This window comes from Myodes glareolus, chromosome 22, assembly GCF_982192425.1.
Source record: "Myodes glareolus chromosome 22, mMyoGla1.1, whole genome shotgun sequence".
Lineage (NCBI taxonomy): Eukaryota > Metazoa > Chordata > Mammalia > Rodentia > Cricetidae > Myodes > Myodes glareolus.
This window is the reverse complement of record NC_142047.1, coordinates 3,405,415-3,424,699: the sequence shown is the minus strand read 5'-3', so window position 1 is coordinate 3,424,699 and position 19,285 is coordinate 3,405,415. Positions and strand designations below refer to the sequence as shown.

Sequence of the window (19,285 nt, the reverse complement as noted above, 5' to 3'; positions counted from 1 at the left end):
AGATCTGTTATTACTGCTATTGTTTCCATTATAAGCTTGAGCTGCTCATTGCCTAATTATTCATCAAAGGTCCTAATTTTAACTGTTGCACAAGGAATTGAATTTCTATAATTTCTTTATATGGATGGCACCTAATGTGAAAATTAGTAAAGTACCTCAATAATTTCTGAGATAATACTGTAGATATATAAAGCATATTATTAAAACATTTTTAAATTGTTTTAAATATTTTAAGTGGCTCCAAGAATATTTTTAGTATTGACTCCTGGCTCGTGTTTCTGTTGGGCAATATTGGTTTATACCTGTCCTAGCTTAACTATCAACTTGATACAGTAGAGTCACATACAAAAATAAAATCTCAATTGAATATTGCCTTTTTCAAGAGGTCTGTGGATCTGTCTGAGGGGTTGTTTTGACTTCCTAATTGATGTAGGAGGACCCAGTTCATGTGAGCGATGCCATTTTCTGGGCAGGTGGTCCTGGGATGCACAAGAAGCATAAGCTTGTGAGAAGCTAGCCAACAGCCTTCACCGATTCTGCTGAAGTTCCTGACCTGACTGCCCCCAGTGATGAACTGTGATCTAGAAATGTAAGCTAAATCTACAGATTGCTTTATCTCAGCAATAGAGGCAAAGTAGGAAATACATTAACAGACTCAATCCTATGAGTCCACACTTAAGGAAAAACACTCCTCAACATCATGGTTTGGATATTTAAATGCCTCTTCGTACCAACCATATCCAAATCCTAAGTTGCTGTCTGCCCATTAAAACCTACATGCCCACACAGGGCCCAGAGGACCCAGCCAAAGCTACACCTGACCTGAAAATCTGAAGACTAACTTTCATGGTACTAAAAGACACCATGAAAACTTCTAAAAGAGGAATGCAACTAGCAGTCCTGCCCATCTGTGATACACTTGAGAACCACAACAACAACCAGCATGGCACAAGAAATCTAAGAGTACAACAGTGGCACACACAATGTGGCAGCAACCAACATCTCTCTGACTGGTCTTAAGTCCTGTTCAAACCCAGCCAACTCCTCAGGGCGAGTGAAGTCGTGATCTTGAAGAACCTTTGACTACCACTTAGTGAATAATCATAATCAGCACAATCCCTAACTACACTCTAAGTAACTGTCCTCACACCACCAAATAAGTATTATTCTCACCCCTCATCAAGGAAACTTCTCTTCACATCAGGAGATCATTACAGAAAATGACAACCAATCAGAATGCCGAGTTGTGGAGCCCAGTCTCAGCTGATACATCTACAACACAACTTGTACCTAAGGCCTTGTGGACTATGCTTCGGAAGTTCCCCATGACAAGAGCAAAAGTTCATCCTTGAATGTCTGTTTCACACACACACACACACACACATACACACACACACACAACTCATCTTCAACAAACACTGACAAATTCTGTCCTTAAGATAATTTTAAATCAACATTTTAATGCACAGGTCTTCTGAAATAGGAACAAAGAAGGGAAAATAAGCACAATGCAAGAGTTAACATAGAGTCTTTCATAAGTTAACCATTCTATAAGGAATATGCTTGCTTAACCATGTGAGAAGCTTGTGGAATATTATTGGTATTCCTCTACTCTAGAAGAAAGAAGAAAACATTCCCCTATCAATTCCAAATTCCCCTCCCTGGTTGCCAAATGTTGGTGCTAAATTGAGCTCATGAGTATCCTGAGCAGGTAGGATTCTGCAGGTCTGTAAGTGAATGCAGTCATCACAAAAGTATCTGGAATGGCTGAAACAGGAAGCGAGGCAATCTAACTTCAAGTGGTATATGTAAAACATTTGACAAAACAGCCTACATACAGTGGTATGCTGAAGTGAACTCCTGTCTGCCCGGTAGAGCAGATCTATACACATCTCCATATATCTCTTGTGATGAGTGAGAATCCACTGGAGTATTTCTGTCATGGACACCAACAAATGCAACAAACCATAGGGCTTCCTCCCTCCCCACTTCAGACACAATTGCTAATAATTTGCCAGCATATCAGCTGTTACAAGATCCTGTGTCAATAATGCCCCAGCTCATTGTTGAAATGTTTTGTTTGTTTGGTTTAGTTCAGTTTAGACTTTATCTTGTTTTCCATGTCAAAAGCTCTTGTGTGTTTGCCCCATTGCCTAGAGCACCCTGGTGATTATCTGAATTATTAGTATTCATTTCTTACACCTTAGCTCAAATATCACCCTCTGTTCAGTTTAACTCTATTATTACACTCATTATGAACATGTGATTATTTAACTGATATTTATTTTTCCCCCGGTATAATATTGTTCTAAGAATATAATTCAGGTCCATTTTTTCTCACCTATATAGTCTCTGCACTGACCTGTGTCAGAATCTGAATCTCTGAACAAAACATTGCTAATCAAATATTTAAACTCTTATTGCCATCATCACATAAGTAAAACAATTGTAATAAAATTTAAAAGCAGGTCTCATGGTTGAAAATGTAGGGAACCTCACTGGGAGGACACCGGATTTTATGGGTATACATCATCTCCAGCATTATCCCTTGACTTCTAACTGTCATCCAGCACAATCTAACTACAAAAAATTAAAGAAATTTATTTCAGATGACTACCAAGGAAGAAAAAAAATATTATCTGGTTGAGTATCTACCAGTCCCTTCCAGTCTGTCTTTCTGGACACCAAATATCACTAATTCTTCAACCCTGAAAGAAAATGCTTTTTCACCACAAAGAAGCAACCTAGAGTTTTCAGAGGCTTGACATTCAGCTCTGAGTCCTTATCTGATGCCTTGTGTCACTATCAGATCGACTTGTGGCTCCTGGTGGCCTAGTGTTGTGAGAACCATGTACAAATGTTCCTGCCTTCTTCCATAGAGCATTCTATTCCAGCATGCAATAGAAATACAGGGACACCTCCATCAGCGAAAGAGGAAAGGAGACAACAGTCACTTCCATAGAAGGTGCAGAGCCTGCTGTGGCTGGGAAGTTCTTTCTAGGGGTCAGTCTCTTCTCAATGGCCCCTGGGAAGTATTTGAGTGGCTCCCAGTCGCCTCTTGCTATTATCCTCGCTGGAGGCTACACAAGTTGGTCAGTTCACTTCCTGCAGGTTATTTTACATTTTGAACACTCAGTTAAACCCAGGCTCATAGTTTATTCAGTAAAGGAATTTTCTTTTAAAATTGATATTTCTGATCTATTTGCTTCCAATTAATTCTACATGCCAATAACCACATTCAAACTCTCTTTTTATTCATGGTTCTAAAACATACTTTTTTTCTTACCCTTTGCTTTAGTCTGTCAATGGTGACTGCTCTGGATTATCTAACAAATAGGGTAGGTTATGAAAGGAACATCCTTAATAGATTCATTGCTGCAATGATAATTCTTCTTGGAGATTTAGATCAAAACCAAAGTTCCAAACTTTGATTTCTTATAGCAAACATGATAGTATTTTTCTTAGTTCAATGTTTCTTTTTTGACTTAACTTTTAAAGACAAGCAGAGCCACTAAGATAAGACTATCTTTACCTGGAACTGCAACACTTAGTAGTACATGATCTACTTATCCTTGGTCTACCATTACATAAGATGTGTTCCTACATACATCACTTAAATAACGGCATCATGCTGTCTCGGTAGAAATCTTTAGAGATGCTGCACTTGCCCTCTTTCTTATTCTCTATTTTTCTGTTGACTAATAGATCACTCTGCCCCCTGATATCTGGAGAATCTTCCCTCTCATTTCTAACCCCAGGTGCTACCATCTTAATTGAAGCTGTTCTATTGTAACTGAAGTGATCTCTCCTTACTAGTCTCCATGTCTATAAAATGTACCACATCCCTTTCTCTGATGCCTGTAAACATTCCAACTTCAGTTTTTATCAAAAGTATTTGGATTATTACTTTACTTTGCAGTTAAAGGTCAATGTTCATTACCATCTAATGTCATTTCTGGACTCCCCAATCATCAGATGTTGGGCCAAAATTATCTCAGGGCCTGTACCTCGAAGCCTGTAGGACAGAAAATAGCCTGACTCGAGTTTGAAGGACAGTTTCAAACTAGGTAGATGGCCCTCCAGCCAGAGGGAGGACTTGACTAACTCTCACTGGCTGAAAGTACCCCTGTGTCACATAATGTCATTTAACCTATACAAGCTGATGCTCACAGTAATAAACTGAGTTCCTGCTTTGACTTGACTCTTTTTTGCCTCTGATTGTCCTGTGTTGTGGGGCTGCAGAACAGGTGAATGGTGCATTCACCTTTTACTGGGGAATAAGGCTAAGGAAGTCTGGCAATTGGTGCCAGAAAGTGAGACTCAACCAGTCCCAGGGTTAAGCAGTCGGTCAAGGTGAGTGGGACCCCACAATGATTACTTCACACAGAATAATGACCCAGCGCTTAAGACACTGAGATATATGCTACTCTCCCAAATCCTGGAATTGTCAGACCAGAATGCGATCCATGCATGGGAGGATATAATTACCCTGGCCCCCTGGGTACCCACTGGAAATCTTTTCTCATGGGACACATGGAAGCATGTGGAGACTCTGGCCAGAGAAAGGGAAAAACACTCTGATATACCCATACCATTGGGATTCTATCTCACTATTGCAGCCCTTAAGGCATGTTTTCACCCTGCTGCTCTGCCTCCCCCAATGGAGGTTAGGAAAAGGCCAGAGACCAAGAGAGATCTAAAGAATCCAAAAGTAATCAACTTGCTAGAAGGGCATGGGAGAAGGAGACAGGAGAAGAGCAGGAAAAGGAAAAAAATTGGGAGAGATCTGAAGAATCCAAAAGTAACCAATTAACCAAAAGAATGGAAAAAAAGAGTCAGATTACGGGGAAGAACAAAAATGGGTGCAATTTACTGAAGAGCAGTCCCGAGGGAAGGAATATGGAAGGCAGGGGCAAAGACAAAAAGGAAGGTAGATATTGCCTGTGACAAGGAGCAGCAGCCTACTTATGTCCCAGTCACCCTGGAAAGGATAAAATGGGAGAGGGGAGTAGGACAAATAATGGGGTTCCATCCATACCTAGAGGAAATGAATATACCAGCCTCCAGGAGAAACTGCAATGATAAACTTTCACACAGAGGAACATGGTGTGGAGCCTCCTGGGGATCCAAACCCTAATTAGCCAAGGCCTATAGGGCTTAGGTTTTACAGACCCCAAGTCTTCCTGTCAATGTTGCCCCAACCCTAACTGCCCCCTAGCCTGATATCCTTGGGAAGATAAGGACCTGAAAGAATTGGGGAAGGCAGTGGCCGAGGATGGCCCCAACTCCCCTTAGGCCATGACTCTCCTTCAGAATGTAGCCTACCATCCTTGTGTCCCCAAGGACTGGTATGATCTGGCTAAGGCCACCCTGGGGGGGGGGGATCCTAATATGTTAAATGGATGGTCTTTTTTTAAAGGAGGCCTGTCATACTAGGGCAGAGTTCAATAGAGTGGCCAACTCCCCAATCCCCATCATTTATCCAATGCTGACTGGTATGGGGAAGGCTTTTCCACTGGGGTCCTACAAGCCACAACTGTGTCTCTTTATCTGCTGCAGGAGTGTCTTCCGCTCCTTCAGCTAATAACCACTGAAATACCAGCCCACTGTGCTGTGGGAGTGCCTTCCACTCCTCCATCTAATAGCCGCTGAGATAACAGCCCACTGGGCTGTGGGAGTGCCTTCCATTCCTTTAGCCAATAGCCGCTGAGATACCAGCCCATGGGGCATGATCTATTTCTCTTTAAAAAAGACCGGCAGTCCTCTGCTCGCTCTCTTGATTCTGGCTCTTGCTCCAGCGACTAGACTCCTTTTCGGCCTGAAGGTGTTCTGTAAGTTTTCTCTTAAAATAAATATCCCCTTTGAATCCAAACTGGTATGGGATTGTTTTGCACATTATCTGGCACCCAACATGGGACTCGAACCCTGACCCAGAGATTAAGAGTCCCATGTTCTACCGACTGAGCTAGAGCCCCAAAGAAAATTACACAGAGGTCTCCATAAGTTATAAGCTGATTGGCCCATTAGCTCAGGCTTCTTAGCTCTTATGACTTATATTAACCCATTATTCTGATCTATTTTATCCATATGGCTCGGTACCTTTTTCAGCTGGCAGGTCATATCCTGCTTCCTTGGTGATCTGTGCAGGACTGGGAGGAATCAGCTTCCTCCTTCCCAGAATTCTCCTGTTCTCATTGCATCACCTCTACTTCCTGTCTGGTTTTTCCACCTATACTTCCTGCCTGGCCAATCAGTGTTTATTTAAAACATGATTGACAGAATACAGACAATTCTCCCATACCATATCCCCCTCCTTTTTTTAAAAAAAGGAAAATACCCATAGTCCACTTTTTGGGAATGTGGGCATAGTATTCCAGGCTACTTCTGGCTGTTTGAGGGCACTGATAATCTTATGGGGACCTAAAGAAAATTTAGAGTTATAATCAAGTCCTGACTAGAATTTCCTGTGAGTCTTGATCATGTCAGGCAGCAGTCTTAAACCTGTTCTGGATGAAGAACTCAGACAACTGGGCCATCTATTCCTGCCAGAGATTTCTCAGTTGGTCTTCCTTGATAAAAGCTGATTTTTCTTAACTCTGAATAAATCCAGAGCCTCTCGTTTTCTGTGGAAACAAAAGCAAAATCTCTTCTCCAAAGTAATACACCTTTTGACTTCAGTTTTGAAGTCAAGGTATTTTCAAAATAACTATCTTGGATTAATTCTGCAGCATTTATAATGAAATATCTTTTAGCAGTTGTTGCTCCTTTCTCAGCATTTAAACAATTTAAAGAGAGCATAATAGCATACAGTATCAAGATTCTCTGTATATTTTCCATCTTTATTTGGCTTTACTTTAACCTCTATTTCTTTTATTTTTACTTTTAACTTTTGGTTTATAGAGACAGGTTCTCTGTGGATCTTTGTCCTGGAACTCCCTCTGTAATCCAGGCTATCCTTGAACTCACAGAGATCTGTCTGTCCCTGCCTCCCAGGCAAATCCTACCAGCATGTGCCACCACAACTGGCTACTCTCTTTCTTTCTCTCTCTCTCTTTTTTTTTACTTTGAGAACTTTAACCTTTAGCCTGTATATATTTTTAACACACTGTAAACCATTTAGAGGCTTTATTTCTCTTTGAATCTCTCTTTACTGTATATTTCTCTTTTTCTGACCATGTGGGTCTTTAATTTGCTAAGGAATATGGAGAAGATTAAAGCCATGGCTTTGACTACTAGATCCAGCCCATTCCTTAGCTTTATGAAATTACATCCTCATGGTGGAGGTACCAGTTGTAGTCACATTTTTTGCCACAACTCTATAGCATTTTAAGGTTCTTGCCAGCAAGCAAGCTGCAACAGTATGTCCATAAACAACACTCAAAAGCTCCACAGTCGAGACTGCCTGCTTGAAAGAGTTAGAGTTTTCCCTGGCAGGATGGCCCAGAAAGTTGGCATTTTAAAACAGTGCACTTTTTTCCTGCTACGCCTGAAAACCAAAATGCTTTACTCTAGTCTTACACAAGCTGTCTCAGGCTTTCTGTGGATGCAGTTATCCACGTGGATGCCATTCTGTAACATGGAGGGGGCCTGCTTGTACAACAACTCCACTCGGTTGATATGACGTCATGATACTGATAGCGCTACTACAAGTCCCATTTCAGGTATCAGCTGCAAAGACGATTCCAACTTGGTTAGCTGAAATGGTGCACATCTTCTACTACATTCTGGCCAGACCTCCACGAAATACTCAGAGACTATTTGCAATTTTAAAAGACATTGACCTTGAAATTTAATCATCATTTTACTTTCACAGGATCCCCTAGAAAGAACGTAGCTCCCATGTCAGCTGGAAGTAATTCTAGAGGATGATGTCCCCTCTCCCAGTAAAGCTTGTCCTCAGGTTTAGGGACATCATTTAGGGGTTGATTATAATTAGTATATGGTTGAGGGTTAGGGGAGGAATTTTATGAGCTCAGGGATCTTTTTGGCAAATAAAAAAGGAAAATTGGATGATGTGATAATAGATTGGTAGTTGTGAGTTACTGTTTATAGATAATTACATTGGCATAGATTTTTGTATATGGATACAAAGTTAAATTATATTGAATGTTGTATATGCATGCTTCTACTTCTGTTTAAAACATTGTTATATATATATATATATATATATATATATATATATATATATATATATGAAAAGGAAAAAAAGAAAAGATACCACCCTGAATGTTGGAATGAAAGGCATTAGAATAAGGGGGAGGAGGCCTTTTGTCCTGTGAAGCTCCTGGACAACCCCCTCCTTGGTATTTAGGTGAAAGGTCAAGAATTTGCCACTGAGCGCGCACTCTTAGCCTTATTTGAATTGACCAATGGAATGAATCCCCATAACCACGCTTTTCGCTTCTGTTCCCGCGCTTTTGCTCTCCTATAAAAACCCCTCACCCCAGCCTGACGGGCGCGCAAGTCTTCCGAGAGACCTTGTCGCCCCAGGTACCTGTGTATTCGAATAAACCTCTTGCTGTTTGCATCCGTAAGTGTGGCTTCGTCGGGTTCGTGGGTTCGAGGCCTCTCTCGCAAGGAAGACATCCCTCGGGGGTCTTTCATATACACACACACATATATAGTATTGATATATATCTACCATATTGCAGAGTACATTTCTAACTCTGATTAAGATACTTATATATTGTTTATGCATTGTTTACATTTGGATGTCATTGTCCTCATTTATTGCACAGTTGTTTATTCTCTTAGTCTTTAAGTTAGATATGTGTTAAGAATTGCAGATCAATAGTTATCTATGTCTGTCATATTTATAGTTAGACTAATCAGGTTCTTTAGATACATAGAGATTATATTCTGTATAAATAATCTTCAACCTCTTCAAAGAGCTGTAAAAATGGCATTTAATTTAATTTTAGAGTTGTGTGGTAGTGAGACACAATCACTCCTGGCAACACTGATCTATTCCCAAGAGAATGTTGAGCACCAAAGACACTCCACTTGGAGCTTGTCTTCTTGGCAAAGCCCGTCTCTGGGCAAGGAACTGCCCATACCTCAACTACTGACAAAATACATAGTATCCAGAAATGGATAGACAGAACTGTCAGATCTTGTCAAGACAGGGTAAGACGGTTTTGAAAAAATTAATGCCTGTTAAAATTAATCTGTCAGTTATTCTAGGCCTTAGCCAAAGTTGGTTTCTTTAATGCTGCAAACGTGACTTTGGGTGATTGTCCAGGTAGCCAGTTGTCTCTGTGATTTGTTGCATGTTTTGAAAACTTTTTGATTGCACTTCCTAATTACTCAGGTAACATTATTTCCCTTCTCAGATCTTCGATGGGGTTGAAGACTAGATAAATGTAGCTACTTTCCTCTCATGACTTGGCCAAGTTATTTATTATGCAAGAGTTAAGATAGGATATTTGTTCTTATTGTATATAATTTTGTAGTAAGTTTAGAACTCTCTTACTTAAACAAAAAGGGGAGGTGCTGCGGGAGCTCCTTCCACTCCTTCAGCCAATAGCCACTGAAATACCAGCCCACTGTGCTGTGGGAGCGCCTTCTGCTCCTTTAGCCAATAGCCACTGAGATACCAGCCCACGGGGCATGGTTTATTTCTCTTTAAAAAAGAGTGGCAGTCCTCTGCTCGCTCTCTTGGTTCTGGCTCTTGCTCCAGCGACTAGATTCCTTTCCTGACTGACAGTGTTCTGTAAGTTTTTCCTTAAAATAAATATCCACTTTGAATCCAAACTGGTGTGGGATTGTTTCACGCATTATTTATCAGGACCAAGTTAGACAAGCAGGCCTGAAGGCCTGGGCCAAGCTAGAGGAGGGACCCACTGAATCACCTATAGCTGGCACAATGAAAAAACTGTGGGAGCCACTTCCAGACTTTATTGCCCATGTGCAGACCAGCCTGGAAAGGAAATTGCCCCCCATTGGGCTTAGAGACCAAATTACTAAACTCCTAGTCTGGAAAGGTATGAACCAAGATACCTGGATGGCTTGTGCTGGCCTTTGGGAAGAGTTCATGAGTCAATAGGTTGTGGCATCACAGAATGTCGGGACCCAGTCACATACCAACCAGACTCTTGGAGCAGCCCTTCAGGCCCAGACCCAAACTCTAGCCTCTTCTATTATTCAAGCTCTGGCAGCTGAACAACAAAAGCAAACACCTTGGAAATGTTTTCTTTGTTGTCAACTGGGGCATTTGAAGAGGGATTGTCCACAAAAGGGCAATAAGACCCACGTGCGGAAGGGAGCCCCTCCATCTCCCTGCCCTTGCTGCCACAAGGGGTGCCAAGCAATCCCTTCCCATCTAATTTAGAGGTTGATTTGCAAATGGGTTTTCTATTTTTTATATGAGTCCCAATGAGGAGAATTGCAAAGTTTGCCTTTTCCATTCCTACATTTAACTCCTCTTGACCTGACAAGAGATATGAATGGACTCTTCTCTCACAGGGAATGGCCAATAGTCTGACCTTTTGCCAACAATATTTGTATAGTATCCTCTGTCCTTACTTTGACAAAAATATTACCCTCATATATGTTTATATTGATGATCTAATCATTGGGCATTTGGAGGAATCTGGGATAGCTCCCTAGGTAACCACTATTCTTGATATCCTCTAACAACATGGCTTTAAAATAGCCCAAACTAAATGCAAAAGGTACCTCCAATTCATATATTGGTATCCCAATTAACACTCACTCAAGTCAAAGTGAATGGACCCCAACTAATCCTGCCTCAGCCTCTCACTTTATCCGGGTTACAAAAGATACTGGGAGAAATGAACTGGGTAAGGTCCTGGTTGCCTGTAGAGACTGGGAAACTAGATGTGTTATATGATCTCCTAAAAGGGCACAACCTTATGAGATCATTTCTTTGCCCCCTGAGGGTAATCAGGCACTCACTGAATTCATCAATATGCTCTATCAGGCTTTTTTGGTGAGATATAATCCTAACATTCCAATCCAAGGCAGGATATTATTAGGGAAAAAGACCATACTGGCTGCCATCATTTCAGAGTCACAACCACTAGAGTGGATACACACCACCCTGGGGGGCACCCCCAGAGTGTACTCTCTAGTCAGTCAAATAGCTAATATGATCATAAAAATCAGGGACGCATCCCTTTGACATTATGGAAAAGATCCCTCTAAATTAATAATTTCATTCAAAATTAAGAATTTAGAATGGGCAGCCAGACATTGGTCTCAATTGAGCCCCACCCTGGAGAGATTTATGGGTACCCTGGACACCCACTTTGGGAAGTCCCAGTTAGTGAAGCTATATCAAGAACTGCACTGGAGAATCCCCTTAGTCTTTTCTTTGAGGCCCCTGGCCCAAGCATTCACTGTTTGCACAGATGGTAGGAATAATGGGGCTGCCTTTGTAGTTTTCCCTGCAGAGGGGACCAAGACAAAGACTACCAAAATTCTCCCTTGTGAAGGATCTGCTCAATATACAGAAATAATGGCCATATATATTGCCCTATAAGAGGTCCCAGAACCTGGAAACCTCTATTCAGACAACTTTTATGTGGTGAACCTACTGCCACACTTACCCTATGCCTGTATCAGAATGGATGCTAATCCTATTTCTATCTTGATGATACAACTTACATCACTATTTTTTAAGGATTTTGCTTTATTGATATAAATTTATCATCACTCTTAGAAGGTAGAAAAAAACTCATATATACCCAACATCTCAGAGTACACCAAAAACTCCCTATCCTCATTTCCCAAGGGAATGTTGCTGCAGATGCTGCAGCTTCAGGGGCCTGCCTCATAGAGGTCTCAACTCTGCCCACACAAAATGCTATCCAATTGCATGACTTAATTCATGTTAACTGAAGAGGACTCAAATACCCCAGATTCCTACAACAGAATTAAAGAGAATTGTTCATACATGTAAGACCTGTCAACAGTTTCTCTGCACACCCCCCCTTTACAAGGGGCAGGGGTAAATCCAAGAGGGTTAGAATCCAATATCATCTGGCAAACAGATATAACACATTACCCTTCATTTGGCAAATTAAAATATATGTTTGTGACCATAGACATGTACTCTAAGGTGGGGCAGGAAAATTGTCTGTATTCTATCAATCATGTTTTAAGTAAATGCTGATTGGCCAGGCAGAAAGTACAGATGGGAAAAACAGACAGGAAGTAGAAGTGGAACAAAGAGAACAGGAGTATTCTGGGAAGCAGGAAACTCCCTCCACCACTCCTGCCCAGACCACCTAAGAAGCAGGATGTAACCTGCCCTGCTGAGAAGGTACCAAGCCATGTGGCTAACATAGATAAGAACAATGGGTTAATATAAGCTACAAGAGCTAATAAGAAGCCTGAGCTAATGGGCCAATCAGTTTTATAACTTATGGAGATCTCTGTGTGATTTTCTTTGGGGCTAAATGGCTGTGGGAACTGGGCAGACAGAAACCCCAATGAGCCCAGCTTCTCCAGCTACACTAAGGCATGCTGGACTACTGCCCACTCAGAGGAAAAAGCAACACATGCCAAAAGCCAGTTCTTTTTTTTTAAAAAGATTTATTCAGCTTCCATGTATGGCTGCAGGCCGGAAGAGGGCACCAGATCTCATTACAGATGGTTGTGAGCCACCATGTGGTTGCTGGGAATTGAACTCAGGACCTCTGGAAGAGCAGCCAGTGCTCTTAACCTCTGAGCCATCTGTCCAGCCCCCAAAAGCCAGTTCTTACAAAGTTTTGCTGCATTGGGAGTACCACAACAGGTCAAGACTGACAATGGCCCTTGTTTTGTAAGAAAAATATTAAAAGAATTCTTCCAGAGATGGAATATATCCCATACCACTGGAATCCCATACAATCCTTAGGCTTAAGCGATTGTCGAAAGACATCACCAATATCTCAAAGAGGTCCTTATGAAACAAAAAGGGGGAGAAGTTTCCCCCATCTATAATTGCAAAAGACTTTATTAACAATCAATATTTTAAATTTTCAAAAATCAGATCAACAAAATAGATTCCAGAAACATTGGGTTAGGTAGAAGAATCCTCTTACTAATCAACTGAGAGACCCAGATCCTTTGTTGACACAGGGCTGAGGATATGGATACATTTTCCAAACAGAGGGGAAACGCCTATATGGCAATCCACTCGTAACTTGAAATTCCTCACCTCCCTTCAGGACAGTGGAGAAGACCAAGATGACCATTAAAGAAAGGAAAAGATTATGGTACACAATCCTTAACTTCAAACACAAGAAAAGAAAAATCACCACGGCCCAAGGGAGACTGACCCTTGAGGAAAGTATTTTTGTTTATCTATTTCAGATGGCTCTTCCGCTGGTAATCATGTGAACTCTTCTCACGGGGGTCAAGATCCATGCAATAAGCCCCCACCAAGAACAGAAGATGATGTGGATCTTGTCAAGCGCTGGCACTGGAGGGATCCTAAACCAGACTTCTCAGATGACAACACTCTGGACTTGATGTTTGACCTCTGCAATTTGGTGCAATGGAACTGGGACATGGAAGACTGGATTCCAGGGATCAAATGGAGACCTGAATGTGGAGGCTTTCAGAGGTGCACCCTACCCCAGGCATCTTACCCTAATGAGCTTGGGTGTACTCATGTCTTTAGGAGACATGCCCTCCTACTGACACCTTTTTATGTATGCCCAGGAAGCGACTGGACTGCCTCCACTATTAGAAAATGTGTGTTGGGAAGACTCCTGATTACTACTGTTCTTTCTGGGGATGTGAGCAGACTGGGAATGGACACTGGATAAAACAACATGGAGATATAATGATCTCCAGGGTGTCCCAGGTACCCCCATCCCAGAACCCCCTATATGGAAGATGCACTCAATTTAGATGTAACCCTCTGATATTAAGGTTTACAGATCAGGGTAAGAAAGGGGACCTATCCTTATTATCTGGGAAGAAGTGGGGATTAAGGCTATACCAAAAGGGAAATGATCATGGCCTTATACTCATGCTTCTAATGGGGATACTTCCTGAGGACCCTCCTTGGATGCTGGGGTCTACTTTCAAGCTAATGCCCATGGGGGACACTGCCTGTATATGCCTCAACTTTACATATCACCACCCCTCCACCATCTCTCCCTAAGATATCCTTTCCTAAGCTACCTAGAGATTATTTAATGGAGACCATTAAGATGGCCTTTATGGCTTTAAACCTTACTCACCCTGAAGCAACTGAGGCCTGTTGGCTTTCCTTACAGCCACTAACCCTCCTAGTTTGAAGCCTTTGGGGTAAATGGCTCTTATAAAATACTATATAAAGCTGATATTTGTAGATAGTAAAACCCTGAAATGGGGGAGATGTCAGGGCTGACTATCTCCCCTTTGGCAGATGTCGAATGGAACTTGTGTCTCATACACCAGACACTCTCTTTTTAGCCTCCCTTATGATGTGACTAATGGGTCTATAACTTCATGGAGGGAGTCCAAAGATCATGGGTATTTTTGGGTCTGCCAAGAGATGGGGGTTACTACCTGCCTGTCTGACCCATTGGTCATTCAGCATAATGATGTTTGCCTGCTTACATTAATTTTCTTTCACTTGATTTACCACATGCAAGAAGAATTCCTGACTCAAAGAGAGAGCCCCTAATGGCCCTGTCCATCACCACATTGATGGGACTAGGGGTGGCCAGGACTGCCCCAGGCACCTCATCCCTGGTGATTTCACAACAGGAAATGGGAATAATTCACTCACAATTGACAGTGACCTTAGAAAAGAAGAGACTGCATTGCATTATTTACAAAAGTCTTTGGATTCCTTAGCAACGGTAACCTTACAAAACAGGAGAGGCTTGGACTTGCTGTTTATGAAACAAGGAGGAATTTGTAGGGCACTTGAGAAAGAATGCTGCTTCTATGCAGACCATTCCAGCATAGTTATAAGAACCCTAGATGAGTTAAGAAAAAATATTGATTCATTTAATTCAAGGACCCCCTATGAGACCTGGTTTAATTGGTCCCCATAGTTTACCACACTCATCTCTTCCCTAATTGGGCCAATGGCTATTTGTTTATTGATTTGTCTTTTTGACCCATGCATTCTCCAAAGGCTGAAACTAGCTTTCCAAAAACAGATACAATAGGTACAACTCATGGCTCTTCGAGTACAATATGATAGGCTCAATACATCTCACCCCACAGATGAACTCTTAATTTGAGGGTATTCAGGCCGAAACTCCAAATAGGGGTGGCCCTGACCTGTACCCTCTTCCCAGTGGGCTATTCTGGTCTGGCTGGGGTAGGGGAGGGATATAAAACAAAAGGGGGGGATGTTGGCTCAAAATTATCTCAGGGCCTATACTTCGAGGCCTGTAGGACAGAGAAAAGGCTGGCCCAAGTTTGAAGGATAATCTCAAAGCTACTAAGTGGGGATGAGAGATAGCAAAATCTAGGTAGATGCCCCTCGAGCCAGAGGGAGAGCATGGCTGTCTCTTATTGGCTAGAGGTATAATGTCACTTAACCTATATAAGTGTAAGCTGACACGCACAGTAATAAGCTCAGTTCCTGCTTTGACTTGACTCCCTATTGCCCATTATTGTTCTGCATTGTGGGACTGCTGAATGGGCGGATAGCGCACTCCCCTTTCCCTGGGGAATAAGGCTAAGGAGGCCTGGCAATCAGATTCCAGTTCCTTTAAAGACGCATGCTCATTCTCATATCATCTAGCATCAGGTGCACATGAAGCCCACTGACTAGATAGGATGTTCCTTCTTTCGTAAATTAGCAAACATCTATTTTTCAAAATTTACCAATTTAAAGTTCCAGGGAATACATGCCTGACTGCCTGATCAGATGTGATATTCTTCTATTGATTTTAAAGCAGCAGAGCTTCCTTCTATTTATAGTATCATCCATACTATAGTCTTATGTTTTACATACCCTACTTCAGCAAAGAGCATATAAATTACATGCATCAAGTATGAGCTTCTAGACTGGAACTAGGATAGCTTTTGTCTCCTTATCCCTTAAGTGATAAATAAATGGATGCTTCTGAACAACTGCATGAAACACACAATTTCAGTGCCTTAATGATTCACAGTGAGAGAGATTTTAATATTGTCTTCATCTACTGCTCTCTTAATTTCCATATTTCTTTTCCCAACTTCGTAATGGCTACCTCAATATGAATATCTATTTGATAGATCTAAAAATGCAATACTTTAAGCTTTCTTCATTTCTTTCCCCACCTCCTATTATCTAAATTGCCCATAAAATGGTTTGAATGTTCGTGCCCCTCCAAAATCATAGATCTCAAGTTCAAATGGTAGAAGATGAAGCCCTTGAGACTTTGCCACTCCTCAAAAGTCCCATACCATGTGAGGACATAGCTTTCATTCCTTCCAAATAATGCAGCATACAAATTACTACCTAGGAAGCAGTGCTAAGGCCTTGATTAAACATAATATTTCTGTTTGTGAAGCTTCCATAACTGTGTGAAATATATACACATACAAACACACACACACTCACATAACTCAAGTATTCTGTAGCAACAGAAACTGATTACAGAATACTCTGAATCTTTTTCTCAACACAGTGACGTCGACTCAATTTTCTTGTTTACAAACCTTAACATCTTCATGTCTCCACTGTATTCCGTTAATTTAAGAAAACCTATTTATTCATCTTACAGTCCTCTGATCTGAATTTACTGACATATATTTAAAGAAACAATAGTTTCAAGGACTGACAGGCACAATATATGAAAAAGAATGTGAAGTGTGGTGGTGGTTTGAAAGAGAATGATGGCCCCAGAAGCTCATAAGGTCGAATATTTGGGCCCCCCGTTGGTGGAACTGTTTAGGAAAGATTAGGAGCTGTGGCCCTAGTGGAATAGTCATGCCACTGGAAGTGAGCTTTATATTTCAAAAGCCCAGCACCATTTCCAACATCTCTTGTTCTTTCTACCCCATGTTTATGGATCAAGTTGTAAGCTCTAGCTTCTGTTCCAATGACATTCCTGTCTGCCTGCTGCCATGCTCTCCAGTATGATATGGCGCTCATGGACTAAAAGCTTCTGAAACCACAAACTCAATGAAATGCTTTTTTCTACAAGTTGACTTCGGTCATGGTGGTTTGCCACAGCAATAAAAAGGTAACTAAGATGGGAGTGTTCTTAGTCAGCTCAACTGAGAATAAAAACAATAAATGGATCACTGTAGTGCTTTTCTGAGATTTTGATATATTAATGCTCAAAGAAAAATTCAAGAATGGAGTATACTATACAGGGTTTTTTTGTTTTGTTTTGTTTTGTTTTGTTGTTTGTTTGTTTGTTTTCCTCTGCTACAAATCAGAGAAGACTAATATCCCAAGAATACAGTCAGGTGCAGCATTATCACACATCTCACTTCACTGCCCTAGCATAGGTCTGGTACTGGGGCTAATTCTCAGGTAGTCTCCTCATGCATTTCTGCTGTTATTGTCTCCAATGGCTCTCTGTTTCCAGTTTTATTTTTTAAAGAAATAGCTAGTTATGCCTCAACATGACTTTAGAATTATGAGTTGCTTTTATGAAGCATAGGTTCAAATCCTACACTGCTTGGATGCCTCAATCTACCTACCCCATCTCTCCTCCCAACCTCATTTCCTAACATATTTCATGATCTTTCACCTTCCTGGGGATCGATTTGTTCTGCTCCTACTCTTCAATGTAGCTTCTCTCTGTTCCCAACCTACCACTAAAGAAACATCTTAACACCTATTTCTAGTGAGATCTCTGCTGATAAATTTTCATTTTGGTCTTTGTTACTCCTTAATGTTTCCATAACACTTGCTTTTATCTCTAGTCCAGCAATTGTCATGCAGTGAATAAGAAAAGACAATATTTGTTGAATGAGAAAACTACAAACAGATGAATGACGTAATAAATATTTTAGAAATACCTGAGTTAACAGGAAGCTTTCCTTACTGTAGCTAGAAATGTGCTGTGAGATTCATTTAAGCTGCTACTATGAATAAAACAGTATCAACTTTGCCTAAAAGGAAGCAAGCCTTCCATTTAGGATGCTTCTAATAGAGAATAAATATTTACTAATGTTTGCCTTACAGAAAACTCTACAGCCTGGGGATTCTGTTTAGGAGCTTAGATAGAGGCTACCTGCCATAGCTATCCTTCTCAATAGAAATCAAGCTGCTCAGTACCAGGGAAATAAACATTCTTGGACAATCTTTACTAGAAAAAAAATCTGCAGATAGAAAACACATAAGCCAGTTTTGGTTCTCAAGGTCTCTTTCCCCATTTGGATGCTTTTGTCACAGTTTCTGGTGTAACAAAGGTTGGAAGCTCCTTAAATTGCCAAAATTTAAAGTTCTAGGTATTATCTGAACCAGGAAATCTCATTTCAAGCTCATAAAAAGTTAAAAGTTCTATGTGTTGGTTCTTGATTTTCTTGATCAAAGCTTACCATTCTTGAAAAGATCTATAGGCTGGTACTTCTCTTTTATATTCAAAACATGTGGTTCCGTGAAGGAAATTTGCTGCGAGTCCTCACTTAAAGGTGCACATTTGGAAGTGTCCTTGGGATAGTTAATGCTTCTCAGCGCCGTCCGATGTTCTTTAACGACACTGAGGATTTCACTTTTCTTAATCTCAAAAGGGATATACTTGCCAGTTTTTGGTTTTTGGTGTTTATTTTTAAAAACGTTTATAGAAGTACTTTGAGACTTATTCTGTAAATAAAATAAAAAACGAAATGTAATATTCATTATTTAATAAAATTACATAGTAAATTTTGTGAGTAATTTTTGTCATGATAAAATCATGTCTTCACTAACTGCATTTTCCAAGTGTCGTACGGTAGAAGACATTTCCTGCAGTACACATGACAGCTACGCTCACGTTCTAAAGTCATTCCCATCTGTGAGTGGCACTGTCTACTTCAAAAGAAAAGTGAATTGTAAAATAGTAACTTCCCCCTCCACACAAATGGTCAGTCCCGAAAACATTCATGTAAACAGCGTTATGGAGACTGAACAGGTTATATTTAGGAATATATCTGCAGGTGCATATATGCATATATGCATAAAGAAGAAATGGAAAAGGAGAAAGGAAAGAAAAGAAAGGACATGAATTTGAACAGGAGCAGGGAAGAGCATAAGAAAGAAAGATTTCAAGGGAGGAAAGGGAGGAGATAATGTTATAATTAAATTATAATATCAAAAATAAAAAACACAGGCTCAGAATAGAATCTATTTTAAAATAATTTTCACATTTAATTAATTTTAGCCACATCTGAGAACTCTTAATTG

At 40.7% G+C, this 19,285-nt stretch overlaps 1 protein-coding gene across 2 annotated transcripts in view; it reads right to left on the bottom strand.

Annotated features, from left to right (window-relative positions):
* Iqcm (IQ motif containing M) overlaps positions 1-19,285 on the bottom strand; it is a 526,054-nt gene that overhangs the window by 411,823 nt on the left and 94,946 nt on the right. For both annotated transcript variants that reach the window (XM_048438238.3, XM_087900344.1), the window contains exon 5: positions 18,442-18,706. In XM_048438238.3, coding sequence (XP_048294195.3) covers positions 18,442-18,706 — 265 coding nt within the window. The remainder of the gene's footprint in view (positions 1-18,441; positions 18,707-19,285) is intronic.